The sequence below is a fragment of the Polypterus senegalus genome, chromosome 6 (genome assembly GCF_016835505.1).
Source record: "Polypterus senegalus isolate Bchr_013 chromosome 6, ASM1683550v1, whole genome shotgun sequence".
NCBI lineage: Eukaryota > Metazoa > Chordata > Cladistia > Polypteriformes > Polypteridae > Polypterus > Polypterus senegalus.
The window spans coordinates 179,369,448-179,396,145 of record NC_053159.1 but is presented as its reverse complement, the minus strand read 5'-3'; the positions used below and the strand labels follow the sequence as shown (position 1 = coordinate 179,396,145).

The following is a 26,698-nucleotide window of genomic DNA, read 5'->3' as shown; positions in this document are numbered from 1 at the left end:
TTATTACACAAACATACGCATTCATTCTGGAAGGAGATCAGCCTGGACCCAGACAGACACTGAGACACACAAGTCCCAAAAGCACACGTTTATTACTTATTTTTCTGCGCTTTACAGCACTGTGCACAATCACCAACAATCACAGCTCAGTCTTTTTCCTTCTTTGTCCTTCTCTTTGTCTTTTCTTCTTCTTCTTCTCTGCTGCCCTCACTTCTCCACTCGCAAGCTCTGTCATCCACCTCCTGACTCTGGCTCCTCCACTGGAGTGAGGCGGCCCTTTTATCTTTCACCCGGATGAGCTCCAGGTGCACCCTGATGACTTTCCTGCGGCACTTCTTGGTGTGGCGGAGGTGCTGTTTGGATACCTGGACGTCCTGCCTGGGGTTTGTTTCCTGCCTTGCGCCCTGTGTTGGCTGGGATTGACTCCAGCAGACCCCCATGACCCTGTAGTTAGGATATAGTGGGTTGGATAATGGATGGATGGAAATTCACATACTCCAGCAGTAGCATACCGTCATGTTTAAGGAAACAGCAACACCATTTATTTCTAGAGCATGTTTTCATACAAATGACGTAGCTCAAAGTACTTTACAAGATGAAGAAAGCAAAAAGAAAAAATTTTGTTCTGAGATTGGTGACGTCCAAGACGTCAGAGAGTGGGCGGAGTCTAAAAAGAACACTGACGACAGGGGTGTCGTCTTACGGGCCTCACAGTGTCTCATTTCGCCAAAAGAGCCAGAGGCTTCAGAGTGTCTCGTCTGCAGCAGGCATCTATTGGAAATTTTTCCATGACCTACTTGTTGGCTGTGATGTCACCCAATGAAATGTGGCGCCAGCTCATAGAAATTTGACAAACTTATCAAACGACCCTCGTAAGTCACTTTGGATGAAGGCGTCAGCTGTGTCAAAACATAATACTTTACATTTACTTATGTTAAACCTCATCTACCACAAATCTGCCAGGAGCTTCATTTTTGGTCACAGGAAGTGTGTGGCATAGTGGGCTGGTAGGTAGGTGGTGGGCTGCAAACCTTGAGTTTATGAGTTGGGCATTAGCCAAAAAAATAATTGTAAATTTAGAAAGACAGAGGTGTGCCTGTGGATAGAAGGTCCACAATTTACACTTCGTGTCAGGACAAAAACCAAGCCATGAAGTCCAAGGAACTTTCATGATTAAATGGTGGTGAGGCACAGATCAGGGCAGCAAACCATTTGTAAAGCTTTGAATGTTCCTAGGAGCACAGAGGCCTCAATAATCATGCAATGAAAGAAGTTTGGGACCACCAGGACTCTTCTTAGAGTTGGCCATCTGGCCAGAAGACAAAGAAGGGGTTTCAATCATGGAGGTGACCAAGAATCCAATGGTCACTATAAAAATAGCTTCAGAAGTCGTGTTTGGGAGGACGACCACCTCAGCAGCGCCCCATCAGTCACATGTTTGAGGTCCAAGTTCTCTGGTCTGATGAGACAAAAACTGTTTGGGCTGAACTCCGAGTTCAATGTCTGGTGAAGATCAGGCACTGCTCTACATCGATGGCGGGGTCATGTTATTGGGGTGCTTCTCAGTGGCAGGGACAGGAGGACTGAGTGCAGCCAAATCCAGAGACAGATAGATAGATAGATAGATAGAATGAATAGAGGAATGTAAGACAGATAGATAGATAGATAGATAGATAGATAGATAGATAGATAGATAGAATGAATAGAGGAATGTTAGATAGATAGATAGATAGATAGATAGATAGATAGATAGATAGATAGATAGATAGATAGATAGATAGATAGATAGATAGATAGATGAAGCATACCTGTTCAGCCAAGACAATGCTAGAGTAGCTTTGAGACAACTCTGTGAGGGTCCTTGAGTGGCCCACCCAAACTCCATAGAACGTCTGTGGAGAGCTCTAAAGATGGCTTCCCATCCAGTCTAATGGGGTTTGAGGAAAAACAGAATGAACTTCACAAATCCAGGTGTGCAAAGCTGACAGAGACAAACTCAAGAAGACTTGCAGCTGGGCTTCTGTACCGTACAGAATTACTGAATATGTCTATGAATGAGAGATTTCAGTTTGTGATTTTTAATGAATTTGTAAACCTTTCACTTTGGGTTATTGTGTGTAGATTGACGGGCAGAGTAACAAATGTATTAATTTGAAATTTAACCTACAGCAGTAAAAATAAGTGTGTAGGAATTGAGGGGGTCTGATTACTTTCTATATGTTATGTGGAGGGTGTTGGGGAATTAGGGGTTTAACAGCTCTCGGATAATGCCCTAGCTGAGCCCGCTGATAGGCTCTGCCAATTCCAATCTCTATCAGGGAAGAGAAAGTCTCCCCAGAGCCAGATATTTCATTTCTGTCTGGAGGTAAATGTCCTTGCACACTTTGTTCAGTTCATCACTCTTCTGTTAAATGCGTTTCCTGGAATTCCTCGGAGTCATTTTTGGCTGCCAGGGAGGATTTATCATAATGCCTGGCGTTACGAGAGAGCGGTTTTATTAACTGGTGAACAAGTACGCTGGTTTTGATTTAAGAATTTTATTACATTAGGTGACTAATGGGCAGGCATTTGCATGGTTATCTCAGCTACGACACCGATGGGACGACAGCCACAAGCATTGCTACGTAAATATTTGTGATGCTCAGTTCCAGTATTCATACGAGTATCTGGGAAACACCCCCCGGCTTGTCATCACGCCCCTTACGGACAGGTAAGAGCTCTCTACAAGGCTTGCTTTGCTCTTTTATTTTACTGAATGATATGATGTGCTGTCTTCCCACATAACAATTTATTGTTTAGAACTGTTCAGTGCTAAGAAAGTACAAAACTCTGAGCTTCTTCATTGTGAGGCCTTCCTGATTGTGACATACCGTACCTTTAGTGCAAAACAAGATTTTCCTAGTTATGGATTTTCAGCATGAAGTAATGCAAGGTACTTGTTAAATACTGAACTTTACTGCAATTAGAGGGTGTTTCATAAAGTACGCAGTTTTTAAAAATGCAATAAATCAGCCAAAATCGAAGCAAAATTCAAAAATTGTATTTAATTTCATTCAACTTATACTTCGATATAATAATGAAAAATGATATTGAGCATATGTCCACCTCCACTTTCTCTGCAGGCAGTAATCCAATCATTGAAATTAACGATAACTCTTTCGCAGACGTCCCTGTTGATTTTGCCGATTACCCGTTGAGTTTCCCTCTTCAGTTCGGCAATCATTTGAGGTTTGTTCACGTAAACTTGTGACTTCACATGTCCCCATAAAAAGAAGTCACAAGGTGTGAGGTCACATGACCTCGGAGGCCATTTTTGGTCGCCGCCATGAAACGAGATCAGACCCTCAGGGAATTTTTCATGAAGCAAGGTGATATTCTCCCGGGATGTAAGGCGGATAGCCCTGTCCTACTGAAACCACATTTCATCAATTCCGTCATTCTCCATTTCTTCCAGAGCAGGCCACAAAAAAGTTAGTGATCATGTCCCGATAACGGTTGCCATTTACAGTAACTGAATTTCCGTCATCATCTGTTTTTTAGTGTTTAGTGCCAGGTTCTTTCCATCTAGTGTGGCAAAGGCACTATATAGGCGTTGACCCGACACGGACTGACAACGGAGGCATGTAAAAATGAAACAAAAGATTTATTTTCTTCAGCTGGGGGCCACGTCTTCCCCATGTGTCTAAGCCCTAATACAGCCCCAAAACACACAAAAGCACAAAGAAAAACACCACCACAAAACACTCTTCTTTCTCCTCCACTCCTCCAAGGCAGCTTCATCCTCTTCCTCTTGACTCTGGCGCCTGGAGTGGTGACTGTTGGCTCCTTTTATAGCCCACCTGGAAGTTCTGCAGGTGCTCGTTGACCTACTTCCAGCTGCACCTCTGGGTGTGGCTGCGTTCCGGCCTGGCGGTGGCCACGGAGCCCAACAGGAATGAGCTCTGGTGTTCCAAAAATATTGGCCCCGATGCAACCCAGGGGGCTGCCACAAAGTGTTCTGGGAGACGCAGTGTGCATCCCATGGCTGTTCCCCCAGATCCAGTGTCAAAGGGGCGTTCCGACCGGCATGGGTCCCGGCTATCAGCCACACTAGATAGATAGATAGATAGATAGATAGATAGAAAGAAAAGGCACTATACAATAGATATGATGAAAGGCAAATAAGAATATGCGTGTGGGGACAACCTGTTAAAAAGCGAGAAATGAATAGTGGCAAAAATCCCACACTGCAAAGGCTACACCCAGAGGGCTTCTTCCTAAAACATCTGCCCCAATTCCTCCAGTCCAGACATTTTAAAACCATCTCCAGGGTTTCAGGGAGAGAGCTAAAGATACTGAACAAAAGAGCTGACAGTGAGCGAAAATAAAAAGCTAAACTTGCTGTTATCCTTTCAGGAGCTCAGTAGCACAAGGTAATTGAAACTTAATAATTAATTTGCACATTGTAATGAGTGTGGAGACAGATATGGCGACTTGGCTCCACACGTTTGAGAAGTGCAACCATCTATTGTGATATCTTTCTGTCAGTTTAACTATTACATCACTTTATGACATAACAACAACAAGTAGACTTTAGATGAGAATTGTGGTCTATGGATTGAGGCCACCAGGAGGCGCTGCAGCTCCCCAGACACCTGACACACATAGGCGCGGATACAAGTTGCCAATAAATAAGAGGATTTTTATTGTGGGAAACCCTTCCAGTAAGCTTTTCCCACACCACAGCCACAATACAATTTTAACACACAGCAATTATTTTTTGTTCTTTTATTTCTCTGTCTGTCTCTGCCTCCTCAACTCCTCTCTGCAAACTTTGCCCACCTCCTCCTGACTCTGGCTTCCAGAGTTGTGGTAGGCAGCTCCTTTTATGTGACATCTTGAAGCACTTCCAGTGTCCCAAAACTGTTATTTGTAAGCACCTGCCCCCACAGCACCCACAGAGCCCAAAAGGGAAGAGCCAAAGAAGCCCTATTCCCATGATGCCCTGTAGGAATCCATAGTGCTGCCGCAACCCGGGTGGAAGGGGCTGCCATTTAGTATTCCGGGGAAAACAATGCTCTGTGCAGGCTGTCAACCCCTGTCCTTTCAAGCTGAGGGCGTTCTGGACGGGTAAGAGTCCTAGGCATCCCTCATAGGGTATACAATGTGTTTTAAAATGCTACAGCTATTTCGTCACGGCATGTTTGCATTTCCATTTCGTCAATTGTGTTAAATTTCTTTAGTTCTTCATCTAGATGTTTGGTCAGAAGGTGGACTCTGTGCTGCCTCATCTATGCATCTACTGGTGTCGTTAGGCAGATGTGTTGATTCGAGTGTGGCTCTTCATGATCTGTTCTCTTAACAGCAATCCTTTTGATGGAGTGTGTGACGCAACGTTTCCTTCAAATGCATATTTTGCAGTTCATATTTTCACAAGCATAGCCGCCAATTAGAACACTCTAGATGAGAACAGGCCAATTCAACCAAACAAAGCTCACCAGGCCTATCCACATATTTCTTCTAAAAAAACATCAAGTCGAGTTTTGAAAGTTCCTAAAGTCTTACTGTCTACCACACTACTTGGTCTCTAATTCCAAGTGTGTATCGTTCTTTGGGAACTGTGTCCCCGTGTTCTTGATGAACTCATTTTAAAGTCACCGTCTTGATCCACTAGACGAATTCCCTTCATCATTTTAAACACTGCAGTCAGGTCTCCTCTTCATCTTCTTGTGTTTAAACTGTAAAGGCTCAGCTCTTTTAATCTTTCCTCATAACTCATCCCCTGTAGCCCTGAATCAGCCTAGTCGCTCTTCTCTGGACCTTCTCTAGTGCTGTTATGTCCTTTTTATAGCCTGGAGACCAAAACTGCACACAGAACTCCAGATGAGGCCTCACCAGTGTGTTATAAAGCTTCAGCAGAACCTCCTGTGACTTGTACTCCACACATCAAGGCGCTATATAACCTGACATTCTGTTAGCCTTCTTAATGGCCTCTGAACACTGTCTGGAAGTCGATAGCTTAGAGTCCACTTCGACTTCTAAATCCTTCTCATAAGGTGTACTCTCGATTTTCAGACAGTCCACTAGTGTGGTGCTGTCACCCATTGCATGGCTGCACTCAGGTCCTAATCTGGGAACCTGAGTTGGTTTGTCATGTGGTGGGTGAGGCAATGAGCTGTATCAGCGTGTGCTCCTAACCTCTCCTCTCCTCTCCTCTCCTCATTGTATATTCAAACCTTACATTTTTACTTCCTATGTATAATTCTTTACATTTACTGACATTAAAGTTCATCTGCCACAAATCTGCCCAAGTCTGTATGTTGTCCAAGGTCTTCTTTAATGATTTAATGGATTTCAAATTATCTGCCAATCCACCTATCTTTGTAATCGATAAACTTAACCAGCTTGTTGCTTATATTTCTAACTAAATCATTTATATTTATTAAAAATAGCAGTGGCCCCAGCACTGCCCCCTGCTGGTCACCACTCTTAACATCGGCCCGTTCTGATGAGGTTCCTCTCACCATCAACCTCTTCTTCCTGCATCTGAGCCAATTCTGCCCCCACCTACACACCACAACCTGAACTGCCACTTCTTTTAGTTTCATGCCCACCTTAGCAAATGCTTTCTGAATATCAAGATAAATAACATCATCTGCTCCACTCTGGTCATATCCTTTTGTTTGCCTCCTCATAGAATTCCAGCATGTTAGTAAAACACGACCTCCCTCTTCTGAGCCCACTTTGACTGTTCAGTAAACTCCTGTGCTTGCCATGTGTTGCTCAATCTTATCCTGAATAATTCCTTCCATTAATTTTCCTGTGATGCACGTCAAGCTTACTGGCCTTTAGTTGCTTGGATCTGCCCAGTCACCCTTTTTTATATTATGGGGTGATATTTGCCATTTTCCAGTCCTCCAGAATCTCTGCAGTGCGCAGTGACTTCCTAAAAATATGTGTCAAGAGTTTATATCTGTACTCACTAGCCTCCTTAAGAACTCGAGGGTAAATATGATCCTGATCCTTTAATTCCTGCAGGCTTGCATCGATTTCTACGCTGTCATTGTAACACTGACACAGCAGACTGTGACAGTGTATTGTTTCCATTTACCATTCGTCCTGTAGTTCTTCGTTATCCGCTCTCTTAACGCCAGTGCTTTTCACGGAGTGTGTGACACGCCGTTGACTTCAAATGCACGTTTTGCAGCTCATATTTTCAAGAATATAGCTGGCTATTGTTTCAAGCTTACATTGACTCCTACGCTGTCATCATGACGCTAAACAATAGAGAACACATATGGCATCTATGACAAAGTATCACGTTCACGTTTACCATTTGTCCATAAGTCTAATAGGGTTTGTTTAAGAGACTTTTCAACTGTCGACATTTCATCATCATCAGAAGCTTGCTGTCTGTTGGACCAGAAAAAACCTCTGATCTTTGCATTTCAAAATCTCCGCCCCTACTTTGAGCTCCGCCTTCATGAGGCGTTGGATTGGTTTAGAACTGTGACACTCAGGGAGCCGTCTAAGGGCTCGTTTATACTTCACGCTCAGAACACGTATACGCACACATCATGGCTGCCACACATTCCCAGCGTTCATTTGACCCGTCCTCTAAGCAGGTCCTCAGAAATTAACGTGACGCGACCGCAAGTTGCAGTACTGGCAAAAAGTCGGGGGGCGCAGTGTGATAAAGTCGAAATGTAACGTCAGAGTCTTACTATCTTCATGTGGCAGAAAGCTTTGAGGTTCCTTTGGGATCGGTGTGTGCGCTTCGATGTCTGATGAATAGTTCGATGTGGAGAACCAAAATACTGACATACAGATGCATTCGTGGTGCTTTTATATTCAAGCATCGCATATTCCTGATCGTAATGACATGATACATTTTAAAAGTCTCACAAACCATCTTTTGTGCCATCTTCTTTTTTTTTTTTGCACCTTCACGACATCATCAGGGTGCACAGCGCTGTATTTGAGCCATTGAGAAAAAAAAATTAAGGACATGGTGAAAACGTGTATTTTGTGACTGAAGTGGACATTTCAGCTTTAATCTCAAAATGTCCACTTTAACCTCGTAGTTTATCATTAAAGCAGACCATCGTAAACGTCATCCTAGTTGTTAATCGCTATGAGCTTCTGGGGCTTTTAACTGTCCTGACAGCAGCGGCAAACAGCAATAGATCACCACACAGAACATGTTACATTTATAATATTCCAACTCTCTGCACGTTTAGAATCCTTATCTGTATTATCGTGGTATTTCCCTCTACTTGCCCTTTACCTGTTTCTTCAAGGGTAAGTGATCTCATCAAGTTCGTTATCTGGTTGGTATACTGTTGCACTTTAAGATGAACACACTCACACAGTACATAGCTATACCCATACACACAATCACTAGCCACAATAGTGCCCAATGAATGACACACACATGCTGATTAACCTCTCGCACTTTAAACCACACAAGTGCTTTAGGAATAACACAGCCTGTCACTCAGCACTTCAAGAGACTTAATTGTAATCGGCACAAACAACATACAGTGTTTTTGTGATATCTCAGACCTAAATATTACTTTTGGTCTACAGTAATCCCTCGCTATATCGCACTTCGACTTTCGCGGCTTCACTCCATCGCAGATTTTAAATGTAAGCAAGTCTAAATATATATCACGGATTTTTCGCTGGTTCGCGGATTTCTGCAGACAACGGGTCTTTTAATTTCTGGTACTGTACATGCTTCCTCAGTTGGTTTGCCCAGTTGATTTCATACAAGGGACGCTATTGGCGGATGGCTTAGAAGCTACCCAATCAGAGCATGTATTACGTATTAAATAAAACTCCTCAATGATATACGATATGCTTCCCGTGCGGTGCTTGATTGTTTGCTTTTCTCTGTCTCTCTCACTCTCTCTGCCTGACGGAGGGGGTGTCAGCAGAGGGGCTGTTTGCCTAGAGGATACGGACGCTACTCTACAAAATGCCGCTTTATCGCGGTACTTCGGCATACTTAAAAGCCCAAAAGCACGTATTGATTTTTTGATTGTTTGCTTTTCTCTCTCTCTCTCTTTCTGACATTCTCTGCTCCTGACACGCATTCCTTTGAAGAGAAGATATGTTTGCATTCTTTTAATTGTGAGAAAGAACTGTCATCTCTGTCTTGTCATGGAGCACAGTTTAAACTTTTGACTAAAGGGTGTTATTTCATGTCTAGAGGGCTCTAATAATGTTAACAGTGTGGGAGAGTTTATAAGGGCTTAAAATATATAAAAATAACCATACAAACATATGGTTTCTTTTTCGCGGATTTTCATCTATCGTGGGGGGTTCTGGAACGCAACCCCCGCGATTGAGGAGGGATTACTGTACAAGAATACATTTAAACTTGACTATAGGCCATTTGTCAGCCAAGAATACCTTCTTTTCGTACTGTCCCTAACTATTGAGTGGCACCCTCACTCTCAGCCTTATAAACCTCACAGCACAGAAATAATGGCAAAAATCTGGCTGCACCTAGTTGCTCAAATAAATTCTAACTTATTACTTCAGTCACATTAAAACAAGGCATAGAAAGTTAAAAGCAGTATGGTATTTATTACAAGAATACTAATAATACCACTGGAACAAAGAATAATAGAAAATAGGTACTGATAGGAAAGTCTGAATATATATAGCCTTTAGAAAAAGCTTACGAAAAAGTTACAGATGACAAGGATTAATGTCCCAGGGAGGCGTTTGATTTAGCAATCGATGTTCATGATGCCTTTCTGAGGACCAGTGCCGTCTTCGTCCATTCCTCTTCTTCTCCTTCTTCTCTTCTGTCTGGCGTTGCTTTCAAAATGAGGCATATTTATTATGAAATGTCATGCCGTGGTTTCACAACACATTCACCTGGTTGGCTGGCTGTCAATGTGATTGATGAATTTTGCTCAAACTCTTTCCCAGATAATAAAGTTCTTTGATATTGCCTCAGTCTTCCTTTCCCAGGTTATAAACCAAATTGTGCCACCATCATGTCTTCCTTTCAATGTTGAAACAGCTGTTTTAAAAGTGAGGTGTAAGAAAAGCTTTGATTTGTCTTAAATGTAGTTCATCTGTTATTTTATCTTGACCAAAATATAATGGAAAATTAAACCAAAATGTACAGATTTTATACACCATAACAATATCACGTTCATGATGAAATGCATTAAAAGTATGTATGTTACATTTTACAGATAAATTGTTAATTTAGTTTAAATAATGAATACTGTGTGGACTTGACCCGGACACAGACAGGCGGACATGTTGTTCTTCAACCACCACACGTGTTTATTTACAATATTTACAATAATATATTGGTCACTCAGACCCAATTCAATGTGCACAAACCCCAACAGTCAGTCCTGGCCTCACAATGCCTTCTTCTCGGCCCGCCTTCACTCTCTTCTCTTGCCTCGTCCTTCTTCCACCCGACTCTAGCCCCGAATGAAGGGAGACGGCCCCTTTTATATTCTCCCGGATGAGCTCCAGGTGGTTCCTGGCATTCCCTCGTTGGCCACGCCCCAGCGTGGCGGAAGTGCCGGATGTTCTCCTGGCAGCTCTCCGGGTGTTCACTTAAATCTTCCCCCCAGCACTTCCTGGTGTGGCGGAAGTGCTGAGGTCACAAGTCCCCAAGGCATTGGGGAGCCTCCTGGCGGTGACCACGGGCCCCTACAGGGTGGGGCTTCCATGCCCTGAACCCGTGGCCCCCAAAGCAACCAGGAAGGCGGCCCCCACGTGATCCCAGATGGGCGCACGCCCACTTCCGGTCCTCCAAGGCGTCCCGGCCGGGTCGTGGCCCGTGGCATCCTCGACAACTGTTAATAATTACACACATGGAGGTGACACAGTGGTGGAGGGGTAGCACTGCTGTCTCACAGGGAGTCACGTCGCTGGTGTTCCCTGCCTGGAGTTTCCATGTTTTCCTGCTGGGTTTCCACACTGGGCTCCGGTTTCCTTCCAAAGATATGCAGATTTGGTGACACTAGAATGACGCCAGTGTGTGTGAGTGCTTGTATTCACCTTGTGATGAGCTGATGCCCCATCCAGGGATTGTTTCAGCCTCGTGCCCAGTGCTAGCTGGAATGGGCACATCCCTGGATTGATGGATGTAATCATTAAACATCCTTTTCAGAGATATTGCGGTAAGGTGTCATCGAAATTTAATGGGTGTTCCAGGTAATTCACAACACAGCGAAGCCGAACCTGTTCTCACCGTGATGATATCTCACACTGCCACCTGGAGGATTCCTCCAGATTTACATAAAGCCTTGGGATTAATAAAGTATCTATTGTCAGGGATGCCAGGGGCCATGACCCGGCTGGGACGACATGAAGGACCGGATGTGGGTCTGCACCCACCCTGGATCACATGGGGGTCGCCTTCCTGGTTCCTCTGGGGGCCACGGGTACAGGGCATGGAAGCTCCACCCTGTAGGGGCCCGTGGTCACCGCCAGGAGGCACCCCAATGCCTTGGGGACCTGTTACCCCAGCACTTCCGCCACACCAGGGAGTGCTGGGGGGAAGAATTAGGACGGCGCCCGGAGAGCTACCGGGAGGACAGCCGGCACTTCCGCCACGCTGGGGCGTGGCTAGAGGTGGAATGCCGGGAACACCTGGGGCTCATCCGGGTACTGTATTAAAGGGGCCATCTCCCTTCATTCGAGGCTGGAGTCGGGAGGCGGAAGGACAAAGCTCAGGAGAGCTGTGGAGGCGGCCCGAAGAGAAAGGCATTGTGGCCAGGACTGTGTTTGGGGTGTTTGTGCACGTGACTGGGGTCTGAGTGACCAAGTAATTTGTAAATAATTCTATAAATAAACGTGTGGTGGTGATTTAACAACATGTCCGCCTGTCTGTGTCCGGGTCGGCTCCACACTATCTATCTATCTATCTATCTATCTATCTATCTATCTATCTATCTATCTATCTATCTATCTATCTATCTATCTATCTATCTATCTATCTAAAGTACGTGCACAAGTATAAACAGAACAAGGCTTGCGCAGCAGGAGCGTCCGCTGGAGCACAAGTCGCGTCAAGTTTTGGCCATAAAACTGGGGATCTTGGAATCAGGAGGGGAGACATTGGCAGGGGAAACTGTGGCCAGGGTGAAGGCTTTTGTGCTTGAAGGTAATTGAACTGGCAGCCCAGCGGTGTATTTAGGGGTCAGCAGGTGTACCCCTCGGCCCATGAGGTCTTTGTTTGTTCTTTTATGTTCTCCTTGTGTTGAATTTTTTTTTTTTTTGATTTGTAGGTTGGCCTCCTTGCCAAAGCCATTTATTTGGGTTTTAGAATGGGTCAGGAGCACCCCCTAGGGTTCACAAGCTTTAAAAATCACAGTGCTCCTTTTTCATATTTTATTTTCCCTTCAGATGCAGATAATGTTTGTACTGTATTTATATATCAGAGCCATAGACTAAGGATCCTGCTTATATTTTTTTTATTTCTTTCTGCACTTCTTTACTAAAATTATGCTTTTTGTATTTTTTCACCACCATACTAATTACTCCTTATATATTGGCATCCACTTTTTGAAGACTCTTTATTTCTTTGTTATATTTTACACATCACTGTTCTTTTGCACTAAAATTTTTTTTATTTTTAATATTTCATTATTACTAAATCCATTTATACTTTGTCTGCGGTGGGCTGGTACCCTTCCCAGGGATTTATTCCTGCCTTGCGCCTTGTGTTGGCTGGGATTGGCTCCAGCTGACCTCCGTGACCCTGTGTTGGGATATAGCGGGTTGGAAGATGACTGATTGACGGATTTATACATTGTTATATTCAATTGTTTTATTTCTTTAGTTTTTATGAATCGTGTTTATGATTATAACTGCATACTGCACAGTCTAATATTTCCAATAAGCTGATATACCATGAACTCGATGGTACCGCAGCCCCAAAATGATTTTGCTCTCTCTAGATGGCACATCCCATCCACATCACCCAGGGGCCCACCGCTACACTGTTAGAATTTCAGGTGAGAAATATCATCGAGTAGGGGAATGTCACAGCCCAGAGTTGCAAAAAGTTGGGATGCCAGCTGGCTGTCCCGTTTGATCACCCAAAAATTAACACAAAAACTGCACGTGATGGTGTGATCTCGTCTACAAAGTCCAAGTGAAAAGAAAATACCCTGAATTGGCAAAGTATAGCCGTTCTTCAGCGGGTTTCCTCAGTCAGGAAGGAACTCCATCAGTCCAATAATAGACACAGTCTTCTAGGACTCTGACTGGAAGGGGCGGAGTCAGCTGCCTTCATGGGGCGTCGCCTCAGAGGTTTGGTGTGAAACGGAGACAAAACGGTTAGTGACAGTGCCCTCTCCTTAAACTGTAAAGGCTCAGCTCTTGTAATCTTTCTTCATAATTCATCCCCTGTAGCCCTGAGTCAGCCTAGCCGCTCTTCTCTGGACCTTCTCTAGTGCTGTTGTGTCCTTTTTGTAGCCTGGAGACCAAAACTACACCCAGTACTCCAGATGAGGCCTCACCAGTGTGTTATAAAGCTTGAGCAGAACCTCCTGTGACTTGTACTCCACACATCAAGGCGCTATATAACCTGACATTCTGTTAGCCTTCTTAATGGCTCCTGAACGCAGTCGGGAAATCGATAGCTTAAAGTTCACTATGACTTCTAAATCCTTCTCATAAAGTGTACTCTAGATTTTCAGACCTCCCATTCTATATTCAACCCTCACATTTTTACTTTGTATGTGTAATTCTTTACATTTACTTACATTAAATTTCATCTGCCACAAATCTGCCCAAGCCTCTATGCTGTCCAAGTCCTTCTGTGATAATATAGCGGATTCCAAATTATCTGTCAATCCACCTACCTTGGTATCATCTGCAAACTTATCCAGCTTGTTACTTACATTCCAATCTAAATCAGATGTGGGCTTCTGACAAGTGTTGGTGCATACCAGGTGTAAAGGAATCACAATAAGTCAGTGGGGTCCCGAGGGAAACCCTGTTTAATGTCCTGGGTGTCTATAGGATGGCAGCAAAGATAAGAAATGGAAACAAACGCCAGCAGTAACATTTCCAGGCTTCACAGTAGGTGCTTCTGCAGGGAGTTCCGTCCTCCTCTAAATCTAGTCCCTGAGTGAACCCTGACCCTCAGATGGAATCTCATTTAGGTGACAGGAAGGGGCGGGGCTTCCAATGTTAAAACAGATCAGTGACATCAGACATCTTCTCTGCACCGCCTCCTCTACTCTAGGATTGAAAACAACAGATACGCAGTTAGTGACTGTGTCACCCTCACAATCCCCCCCTGTATGATTCCCTTCAACAGAGCCTGTAACACATTCCCGATGCCTCCATGTCTGACCCAGGATAGCACAGGCTTGTGGGATGAATGATGAATGACTCCTTATTTCTATTATTAGTTTTTTTTTTTTTATATGTGCAGGTGTTACATCACCTTGACGCAGTCACTGCACCTCACAATGAGTGGTGCGCCATCTGGTCCGGCAGGAACTGGGAAGACCGAAACAACTAAAGATCTTGGCCGCTCCCTTGGCATTATGGTTTACGTCTTTAACTGCTCAGAACAAATGGATTATAAGGTACAGTAGCCCTGCGTCATGTACTGGGACAGAAATATAACACGTTTAGCCTTCTTGCTTAGGGCGCAAGAACATCAGAGAATAGAAACGAGCCTACTTAACTCTAAACAGTGACTGTAGCACATTAAGGTGGGGAAGAAACTGAAGGTTATGCAGGTATGTAGATGCCTAACAGTTGTGCTGGATCAGGGGTCCCCTACCCCGGTCCTGGAGGACCACAGTGGCTGCAGGTTTTCATTCTAACTAGGGATACACCGATACCGGTATATGGTATCGGCCTCGATACCACATTTTCTAACGTACTGTACTCGTTAAAAGTCCCCCGATACCGGGGACCGAAACCACGGTCTGAGAAATGTCTATGTTTGAGCGGCGTGTAAGGGGTTAATCACAGGCAGCGAGTGCCCACCCCCAGGCCCCGGCTGCAGCTCAGAGCGGGGAGAAGGCGAGGCGAGACATGTCAGCCGTGTGGAACTATTTCAAAGTGAATGAAAACGACAAAACAAAGGGGGACTGCAAATTGTGCTCAGCGAAATTGTCCAGAGGAAGCTCAAAAGGTAGCGCATTTAACACAAGTAATTTAATCAAGCACCTAAAATCCCAACACGACAACGAGTACAAAGAGTTTACCCACGCTTCTAAACCAACACAACCCACGCTGCAGCAAACTCTTGCAAGACGAGAGAAAATGTCCAGAGACAATCCACGTGCTGTGAAAATAACACAGTGTCAGGGATGCCAGGGGCCATGACCTGGCCGGGACGACATGAAGGACCGGATGTGGGTCTGCACCCACCCTGGATCACGTGGGGGTCGCCTTCCTGGTTGCTCTGGGGGCCACGGGTACAGGGCATGGAAGCCCTACCCTGTAGGGGCCCATGGTCACCGCCAGGAGGCGCCCCAATGCCTTGGGGACCTGTTACCCCAGCACTTCCGCCACACCAGGAAGTGCTGGGGGGAAGAATTAGGACGGCGCCCGGAGAGCTGCCGGGAGGACAGCCGGCACTTCAGCCACGCTGGGGCGTGGCCAGAGGAGGCATGCTGAGACCACCTGGAGCTCATCCGGGGACTGTTTAAAAGGGGCCGTCTCCATTCATTCGGGGCTAGAGTCGGGTGGAAGAAGGACGAGGCAGAAGAGAGTGGAGGCGACCCGAAGAAAGGCATTTGTGGCCAGGACTGTGTTTGGGGGTTGTGTGCACTGTTTGGACTGGGTCTTAGTGACCATTACTTGGGTCTGAGTGACCGTTTATTGTAAATAGTGTATTTAATAAACGTGTGGTGGTTTGAAGACAACATGTCCGCCTGTCTGTGTCCAGGTCGGCTCCACAACAGGCAATTATCGAGTACATTGCATCGAGTGACCAGCCACTCTCGGAGGTAGAAAATGTGGGATTCCTGCGTCTCTTCCATGTTCTGGAGCCCAGATATGATGTCCGCTACATGACTGACACGGAGCTGCCTAAACTACACGACTCCGTGAAAAAACATATCCACAGCCTACTGCAAGCCTCCTCTGCGTTTAGTTTCACCACGGATATTTGGACAAGCAGTGTTAGCCCCGTGTCGCTAATTAGCCTAACCTCCCAGTGGATAGACGAGAGTTTCACGCCGCAACGAGCCATATTACATGCGAAACATTTCCGCGGCTCGCACACCAGCCAGGCTATAGCGCATGTGTTTGAGAAAATGCTCCAGACATGGGGTATACCTAAAACATCAGTACATGTTGTGCTTCGTGACAATGCCAAAAACATGATTAAAGCCATGAATGACGCAGGGCTCCTAAGTCTGCCGTGTGTGGCGCACACGCTCCAACTGGCTGTTCACGAGGGCTTATTAGCACAGAGGAGCATAGCTGATGCTATAGCAGTGGGGCGGAAAATAGTTGGGCATTTTAAACATTCCGCCTTCGCCTACTCCCGCCTCGAGGACATTCAGGGACAGCTCAACCAGCCAATAAAGAGACTGCAGCAGGACGTACAGACGCGCTTGAACAGCACGTATTACATGCTCCAGTCCCTCATTGAGCAAAAGCGAGTGCTGGGAGTGTATCTGTCCGAGCATGATCTCCCTGACTATCTCACCGCTCACCAATGGGCTCTTATGGAGAAGACTGTTGCCATCCTCGCCCCCTTTAAGGAACTAACTAAAAAAGTGAGCAGCTACGACGCACTAGCCTCTGATGTCATCCCAGCTGTGACTGTGCTAGTGAGACTTCTAAACAGAGAAACAGACGAGGACCACGGCGTCAAGACAATGAAAGCAACCTTATGGCGCTTTTCCACTGCATAGTACGGCCCGACACGGTTCAGTTCAGCTCACTTTTGGAGGGTTTTCCACTGGGAACAGTACCTGGTACCTGGTCCTTTTTTTAGTACCACCTCAGCCGAGGTTCCAAGCGCCGAACCGTTACCAAAGCGTGGCGTGTAAACTCTGCTGGTCACTGATTGGCCGGAGAAAATCGTCATTACTGCGTCACTGAACTTGCGACACGAGACACAACACCATGCCGAGAATGAAGAACACCATTCCGTCGATATGCTCCATCGTTGTGTGTTTGTTTGTGGCGGGTTTACGATGATGTCACGGCAGTAGAGGCGGCGCAACTATAACGACACGTGAATAATCCCGCCCACTCTAAAGCGGTACTAAACTGCAGTCGAAACGCAAACCGAGCCGAACTGAGCCGAACCAAGGTGAGCTGTACTGAACCGTGCTGTGCCGTACTATGCAGTGGAAAAGCGCCTTTACTGGCAGCTGTCAAGAAGCGCTTCAGTGACGTCGAGACCAACCCACTGTACTTCATCTCCACCATACTTGACCCAAGGTAAAGTCTGTGTGCTATAGGTATTCAATGATAAACTACTGTACTAAATGTAAGATTAATTTCCATCTGAAATATTATATTATATTTTTGTAACTAAAATACACAAATACATATGTCCATCCATCCATTTTCTAACCCGCTGAATCCAAAGACAGGGTCACGGGGGTCTGCTGGAGCCAATCCCAGCCAACACAGGGCACAAGGCAGGAACCAATCCTGGGCAGGACACACACAAACACCAAGCACACACTAGGGCCAATTTAGAATCACCAATCCACCTAACCCGCATGTCTTTGGATTGTGGGAGGAAACCCACGCAGACACGGGGAGAACATGCAAACACCACGCGGGGAGGTCCTGGGAAGCGAACCCGGGTCTCCTAACTGCGAGGCAGCAGCGCTACCACTGCGCCACTGTGCCGCCTTAAATACAAATGTATGCAATATATATAATATGAAATATATTTCCCTTATTACTACCAGAAAGCCAAATGGCTGGCATTTGTGACAGTGGTTTAGGGGGAACAAAAATCAGTCCTATTTTTCCACATATTAATACATTCATGAATTTTGTTCAGGTATAAAGATCACTTCTTCTCCAACAACACTGCTCCGGACGCCGAGCTGCAGATGATGTCCAGAGCTGAGGCAGAGAGGAGTCGGGCAGAAGCTGCAGAACCTCCTGCTAAACTGTTCCTCAAGGCCCAGGCCAGCACTAGCAGCAGTCTGGACACTGTATTTGAAGAAATCGCTAAGGAGCAGCCGCTGGCAGCACAGCCGCTGGCAGCAGGTGCTGCCATTGAGCTCGACGCATACCTCGGAGAGGCCCCAAGCCCTCGTGAAGACAGTCCTCTGAAGTACCGGGGTGTCAACAAAATCAGGTTCCCCACTTTGGCTAAAATGGCCCAGAAATACCTCTCAGCCCCATGTAGCAGTGTGGAAAGTGAAAGGCTTTTTAGCTCAGTGTCACACTTTATAGATGAAAATAGAAACAGGCTGACTGCTGATAATGCAGAAAAGCTACTTTTCTTAAAAAAAAACCTGCCACTTACTTTTTCTAAATAGGCTCCATTAAGTGAGTCGTCTTAGACTTGATGTTAATACCTACCTCAGTTGCACTGACTGCCACAGTTCTATGTTGGTGGATGTTGTTAGTTTATTCAAATATTGTGCACTAAATAGCAAAGATGTTTATTAATGCCCCTTGTGTTGTCCAAAGCGGCAGAGTTTACAACAAACTGAAAAAAAATACTTGAGTTGCACTGTCACTGTTTACATTTTTTTTTATAATTATTTATTCTGTAATATGTTGCATACAACATGCTTTTCATTTTAAATAAATGTTCTTAATTCCAAACTAGTCCCTTGTTTTTTTTTTTTTTGTTAAATTATATGCCTAAAGCTGTTACCTGTAAATTTAAATCATGTTTTTATTAAGTGCTCGTACTCGTTTTCCAAAAAAATGGTATCGGCGCATCCCTAATTCTAACCCTTTTTACTTTCTCATATACCTGGTACAGAGCAGCGTTCTTAACCTTTAAGTATTTGCGACCCGAGTTTTCATAACAGTTTTAATCGCGCCCCACTAACGTTTTTTTGAAAGGACCCCACTAATGCCAATTTGTTTATTTTTAATTAATGATATATCATAGACCCCGTGACCCTGTAGTTAGGATATAGCAGATTGGATAATGGATGAATGGATGGATGTATATATCATAGATGCATATTTTATCAGTGGCGTAGCTAGAGGGTGGCAGAGGGGCGGTCCGCCCCAGGCGGCACATTTTTGGGGGGCGGCATTATTGGCCACAAGGCTCAGTACAATTCGTGTGTAAGCAGCAGGGTTCAGAAAAATATCACTCATGTATGAAAAAAGTCAAATTCTCTGATTTTTAACCACAAATGCTTGAAAAATAATGTTCAGACTGTCCTTCTGCATCAGACACAGCAGTTGAAACGTATGAGGCAATGACAAAAATAAACATAAACGTTACACCGATAATAATTTCTAGGAAGATAAACAACTAATTTACAATTTATAATTTCGTTTCGTTATTAATCCGAATGCATCCTTTGCTCTGCGCAGAAAACATCCCCACCTATTACTTTGGTTCTGGTTTTTGTAGCGTAATTATATTAAACTAATAATTAGAACACGGCTTATCAATGCATCTATACTGCTGTATATTCTTGTCTAGTTGATGCTTATAAATGTATATAAAAAATTATTGCTGTTTCTTTATATATGAATAAATCTATGCAAAATGTACTGTATCTTAATTTTTCTCTATATGTCATTTTAATTTTCTATTTAAATAGTTTAACATATTCAGATATGTTGGAGGGCGGCAAATTGAAACCCCGCCCCGCCCCAAGCGGCACGAACTCAAGCTACGCCACTGTATTTTATTATACTTTAACATGGCCTTTTTATATCTTCATTTTAATCGTAATTTAACTTAATCCTGATACTCTATATGTTCAATTCATCATAACAACTATTCATGGTGGCTCTAAAATCGGTACTGACCCCAACTCTCTTTTCTGTTTCTTTTTCCGGTTTCTTTGTGGTGGTGGCCTGCGCACCTCCACCTACTCAAAGCTTCATGATGCTCCAACAATGATGGACGGATTAAAAGGCAGAAGTCTACGTGACCATCATCATCATCAAGCCCTTCCGTGAGAATCCTAAATCCAAAGAGGACTGTTTCATTTATGTTAGGTAGAATGCCCAGAGGGGACTGGGCGGTCTCATGGTCTGGAATCCCTACAGATTCTATTTTTTCTCCAGCCGTCTGGAGTTTTTGTTTTTCTGTCCCCTGGCCATTGAACCTTACTCTTATTTGATGTTAATTAATGTTGATTTATTTTGTTTTATAATTGTGTCTTTCATTTTTCTATTCTTTATTATGTAAAGCACTTTGAGCTACTGTTTGTATGAAAATGTGCTATAGAAATAAATGTTGTTGTTGTTGTTGATACCTACTTAACTTTTATCGACATTTATCTAACTCTATATGTATTTTTCTAGTATCAGAATGTAGTTTAAGTTCATTTGTTTCGGTTTCAATAGGTGTATTTTTTATATTTTTGATTCTTGTTTTCTTTTTTTCACATCTTCGTGCCCCCTTTTTGTTACTTCACGCCACCCTAGAGGGGCCCGCCCCACAGTTTGAGAACCACTGGTACAGAGAAAGTATGGGAAATTGTGAAAAAATTCGACATCGAGATTTTGATGAATCTTGATTTTTTAATACCTTGCTGAGTCCGAAAATACCAATTTTTATTTCTCATATGCAAAGTATAAACAAATTATTGTAATCATCTAAAGATTCAATGTCGGGATTTTGATGAATCTCGACGTTTTAGACCTCCCTGACTTTCTCGTATATGAAGTATAGGGAAAGTATCAGGATCCTCCAAAAATTCCATTTTGAGATTTTGATGAATCTCAACGTTTTAGACCTCCTTGAGTCCAAAAAAATACTATTTTTGGAATTATGCCTCAGTGTGTCTGTCTGTCTGAGTGTGTGTATGTGTATATTTAAACGCGATAACTTGAGTACACTTTTGGTCAACCAAATTTTGCCTACAAGTACAAAGATTTCTATTAACTTTTGGGCTACAGTAATCCCTCGCTATATCGCGCTTCAACTTTCGCGGCTTCACTCCATTGCGGATTCTAAATGTAAGCATATCTAAATATACATCACAGATTTTTCACTGGTTCACGGATTTCTGCGGACAATGGGTCTTTTAATTTATGGTACATGCTTCCTCAGTTTGTTTGCTTAGTTGATTTCATACAAGGGACGCAATTGGCGGATGGCTTAGAAGCTACCCAATCAGAGCACGTATTACGTATTAAATAAAACTCCTCAATGATATACGATATACTTCCCGCGCGCTGCTTCGCACACTTCAAAGCTCTAACAGCACGTATGGATTTTTCATTGTTTGCTTTTCTCTATCTCTCACTCTCTCTGAGAAATACAGGCAGATAATTATCCATCATGCAATACCATCAGGGAGGCGTTTGATTGGCCCCATTATCTGCTCCTGACGGAGGGGGTGTGAGCAGAGGGGCTGTTTGCTTAGAAGATACGGACGCGCCTGTAAAAAAATGCTGAAAGGCTACCTTCACGTGGATCCCTTCATTGCACCGCTTTATCGCGGTGCTTGCATACTTTAAAGGCCAACAGCCCTATTTGATTTTTGATTGTTTGCTTTTCTCTCCCTCTGACATTCTCTGCTCCTGACGGCGCTCCTTTGAAGAGGACGATATGTTTGCATTCTTTTAATTGTGAGAAAGAACTGTCATCTCTGTCTTGTCATGGAGCACAGTTTAAACTTTTGACTAAAGGGTGTTACTTCATGTCTAGAGGGCTCTAATAATGTTAAAATATGTATTTAGAAGGTCGTAAACAGGTTTTCAATGCTCTAACTGTGAAAATATTAGATTTATAAATAAAGAATCCTACTTCTTGGAAATGTCTGGAGCAGACCAACCGCTATAAACGAGGGTTTACTGTATAACTGTGTGGAGAATATTTATAAACAGTGTGGGAGAGTTTCTAAGAGCTTAAAATATATAAAAATAGCGTTCACACTGTATTTTCACTAACCGGAAGTGGTACTTTACCTTTTCCTGAAATTCTGCCTGTCTGTGTGTAAACACGAAAACTCAAACGCTTTGACCACGGTCATTTATATTGTGGTCCCCGGCTGGGGCTGGAGCCCGGCCGGGACGCCCAGGAGGACCAGAGGAGGACTTGTGCCTCCTCCAGACCGAGAGGGGGCGTCCGTCCTGGTTATACTGGAGGCCTCGGGTAGAGGGCTTGGAAGCCCAGCCCTGTAGGGGCCCGTGGCCACCGCCAGGCGGCGCCCCAGTGCCTTATTATCCCGGGAGCCCAGCACTTCCGCCAAACCAGGATGTGCCGGGGGGAAGACGACCGGGGACACCCAGACAGCTACCGGGTGCGCAGCCTGCACTTCCGCCACACGGGGGTGTGTCCGCGGGAGATTGCCGGGAAGCAGCTGGAGCCCATCCGGGTTCCTATAAAAGGGGCCGCCTCCCTCCAGTCATTAGTGGAAGTCGGGTGGAAGAGGACGGAGCTGGAGTGAGGACTGGAGGCGGCCAGGAGGAAAAGAGGCACAGGACTGTGTGGCCTGGACATTGGGGGAATCGGTGCTGGAGGCACTGGGGTTTGTGCACGTGATTATTGGAAATATTGTTGTAAATAAACAGTGTGTGGTGGAAACAGAGATGTCCGTCTGTCTGTGTCCGGGCCAGAGTTCACAATATTTTGTACGCCTACTTTATATCAAAAATAAGGATTCCTAAAGGAGTGCTGCTGGTAGAAGGTTGTTGAGCACCTGGAGCTCTTCCGGGTGCCTATAAAAGGAGACCATCACCACCACTTAATGGCCTGAGTTGGGAGGAAGTGGATGAAGCTCGTGAGGAGGAGTGGAGATGGAAGGACTGGCAAAGAGGAGGGACTGTGCTTTACTCTGCTTTGTGTAAAGAAACCATGTGCTGTGGCAACTTGTGTCTCAGCCTGTCTGTGTCAGGGTTAGGACGGTTGTACGTGCCCTGGGCTTCACAATAGATATATATTGTGACAGCTGGCCGGGGCGCTCCTGTAGCGGAAGTACCGGAGGAGAGACTGCGTTCAGGGCATTACCTTCCCCAGCACACTGGAGGGTAGCCACCTTGAGTTGCTGTACAGCCACAGGTTCAGAGCTTGAAAGCTCCACCCTACTGGGGCCTGTGGCCACCACCAGAGGGCGCTTGGATGTTGTCAGAGCCCAGGGTTGAAACGCATCTGCTACACGCAGAAGTGCTGCTGGAAGTCAGTCAGCGAGAACCTGGAGCACTTCTGGGTGCCTTATAAAAGGAGTCAGCAGTCACTACTCCAAGAGCTAGAGTCAGGTGGAGGTGGGCGAAGATTGCTGGGATAGGAGTGGAGACGATAGAGAATGGAGAGAAGAAGGAAGGATAGGACTGTACAGTCATGTTGTCCTACTTGTGTACCGTACTGTGCTGTGTAGTGGGGAGCAAAGGGAAATAAAAGTGTGTGCTGGACTTGAACTTGTGTCTGCCTGTCTGTGTCGGGTAGGGTGGCTGGTACGCCCCCTTGGTGTTCCACAATATATCTATACTAATAAAAGGCAAAGCCCTCACTCACTCACTCACTCATCACTAATTCTCCAACTTCCCGTGTAGGTAGAAGGCTGAAATTTGGCAGGCTCATTCCTTACAGCTTACTTACAAAAGTTGGACAGGTTTCATTTCGAAATTCTACGCCTAATGGTCATAACTGGAAGGTATTTTTCTCCATTAACTGTAATGGAGTAGAGCTGCAAAGACGTAGGGGGCGGAGTTTCGTGTGACATCATCACGCCTCCCACGTAATCACGTGAACTGACTGTCAACGCAGTGCGTAGAACACCAGGAAGACCTACAAAAAGCGCTTAAGAAAACATGCATTATATAATTGAGAAGGCAGCGAAACAACAAGAAGCGAGCGAGTGGCATATACTACCATATGCATGAGTGCTGCTACCTCGGAAAGAAAGAAAGGTGTAAACCTAAACTTTAAATTAAGTTCATAGACAGGCTACCGCTGGCGTTTCACATGCCCACAGGTAATGCGGGATACAAGTTTAATGAGAGGGCGGGATATAAGCGAGTTTTGATCACTTTGTAACTAAGTTAAAATTGTAGGTGAAGGGGTGTGCTTATGCAAATTCAGAGACTGTGTTTGTGGGGATTGACAGTTAAAGGCGGGTGGAGTCACGTCATCATCTCCCTCCCATTTACCTCAAGTTAATACACACGCTGTCTCTAGAGTTTCAACACACTGAATCCTCCAGGCACTACTTACAAAAGGTCACATTGACAAGCGTGTTACGCTATTTTTAAAATCTTTCCTTTTCTTAGCACAAGCACAGCTGAGAAGCTTCGATGCATGTGCTCCATAACGTTGAAAAATAATGCATTTAATCACACTTTGCATTACAAGCAAAGGGAGCTTTTGTCAATGCATGATTTCCTGGTACACGATTACATTGATCAGCGCATCCCGATTCATTTTACCCTCGCACCACCTTAGTTTGAGAAGTATGAAAAATATGAGGTTAACACAGAAAAACAGATCACCAATTCAAGCTTTATGAATAATCGATTCGCCATCAATAATTGTTTTGGTAAAGCCATCCTCCTTCCATTTTATAATTTTTCCACCACTAGCCATGATTAAATGAACGGTAAAAAGTAAGAGCAAGCAGGTGACTTATTTAGGCAGGAATATATATGATAGCAACACTCATGACAATGTCAATCATGTTACGTTATTATTAAAATGTTTCCTTTTCTTTTCATTACTTCTTTAACACACTACTTCTCGCTGGGGCGGGTATTTTGCTATATATATAATATATGAATTACCTCCAAAGAGCGCTGAGACTTTTGATATCATGAGCGTGTGTACAAAAGGGGTCTCCTGCCCAGCAAAAGTCGAGCAGCCAGCGCGTGCGTAGCTGTGCCGGCCTTTGAGATGCTGACTGCGCTTCTGCCTTAAGTCAAAGTGAGCACTTTTAATTTTTTTCATCCGCCCCCTGAGCTATAGCCCAGACAAGTGCAAACACGGGACCCCTTTTCTACACCACGGCAAAATAATATTAAGGCGATTCACACTTTCTTTTGCACGATCGATTATCAGGTCCTCAGCTCGGATTATGAACACACGCATACGAGTGGAGGACTCACAGTGCCATCACAGCCGATTAATGGCGGGGACGTCTCACCAGTCTACACAAGACCCACGCGACTGTCCCAAAAGGCGATCATAACGTCAGCGAACACATCTCTCTATACTATATAAAAGAAAAGGCAACTTTCCTTTCTTTACACCTTTTTTCCTTTTATCCCAAACCAAAGCCTTTCTCTCTTAACACGGCAGAGGACACAAAAATAATTTTCTTTAATTGCCGGTAAGGCACATTACCAGAGGCACAAATTTGAGCGTTCACATAGAAAATGTAATTTCTATACCACAGCCGTCGTGTAGCGCCTTTCAAAAGGGATCTACTACCGAGAGATGATCCATATACATTTTAGCTGCTGTTAGTTACTTACCTGTTTGTTACACAGTCTTTAAAATGTAGTTTACCCAACCACTCCAGTAGTGCTCAATGTACCTGTACTTCTTAAAACGTTAATGTTTTACTGTTTAATAACTTATAGACTATATTTCATTATTTTCCCTTGCACTCAGTGACCAAAGCTATACACACACATATAGACACATACAAACATACACACAAGTATATGTATGTGTATATATATGTATGTATGTGTATATATATATATATATATATACACACACACCCCTATCTAGATTATATATATATATACACACACACACACACACACACACACACATACATACATACATACATACATACACACATATATATAATTTGTGTGTGTAGATATGTATATAGATATGTAGATATGAAGATATGTATGTGTATATATATATATATATATATATATATATATGTATGTATGTGTGTATGTGTGTGTGATATATATATGACAGCAGCAATCCAAGCTGTGAGACAACAGTAAAAAGGAGGCGTGTCAGACGTCGTGGTACATTTTCTGATGCAGCTACCGAAAACAACTTTGTGACGCTGCCACCAAATACACAAAACAATTACTTTGACAATCATGTTACATTATTTTTAAAATGTTTCCTTTTCTTTTCATAACTTCTTTAACACATGACATCGCTGCGCTGGTATTTTGCTATATATATATATATATCACAGCGACACTCATAACAGTGACAAAACAATTACATTGACAATCATGTTACGTTATTTTCAAAATGTTTCCTTTTCTTTCTCTTTCCTTCTTTAACACACTACTTCTCCGCTGCCAAGCTCGGGTATTTTGCTATATATATATATATCTATATAGATAGATAGATAGATAGATAGATAGATAGAGGTATATATATATAGATAGATAGAGATATATATATAGATAGATAGATATATATATATATATATAGATAGATATGAGAACAACATAGATAGATAGATAGATAGATAGATAGATAGATAGATGTCATATCAATGACAAAACAATTACATTAACAATCATGTTACGTTATTTTACTTTTCTTTTTCGTACCTTCTTTAACACACTACTTCTCCGCTGCGAAGCGCGGGTATTCTGCTAGTCTATATATATAAAATCCTAAAAGTGCAACGATTTTATGTGACAT

At 43.9% G+C, this 26,698-nt stretch overlaps 1 protein-coding gene across 1 annotated transcript in view; it reads left to right on the top strand.

Moving 5' to 3' along the window:
* Positions 1-26,698, top strand: part of LOC120530679 (dynein heavy chain 11, axonemal-like) — a 645,801-nt gene that overhangs the window by 227,688 nt on the left and 391,415 nt on the right. Inside the window, 2 exon segments of the mRNA XM_039755100.1 lie at positions 2,550-2,710; positions 14,414-14,570. Of these exon segments, the coding sequence (XP_039611034.1) occupies positions 2,550-2,710; positions 14,414-14,570 (318 nt within the window).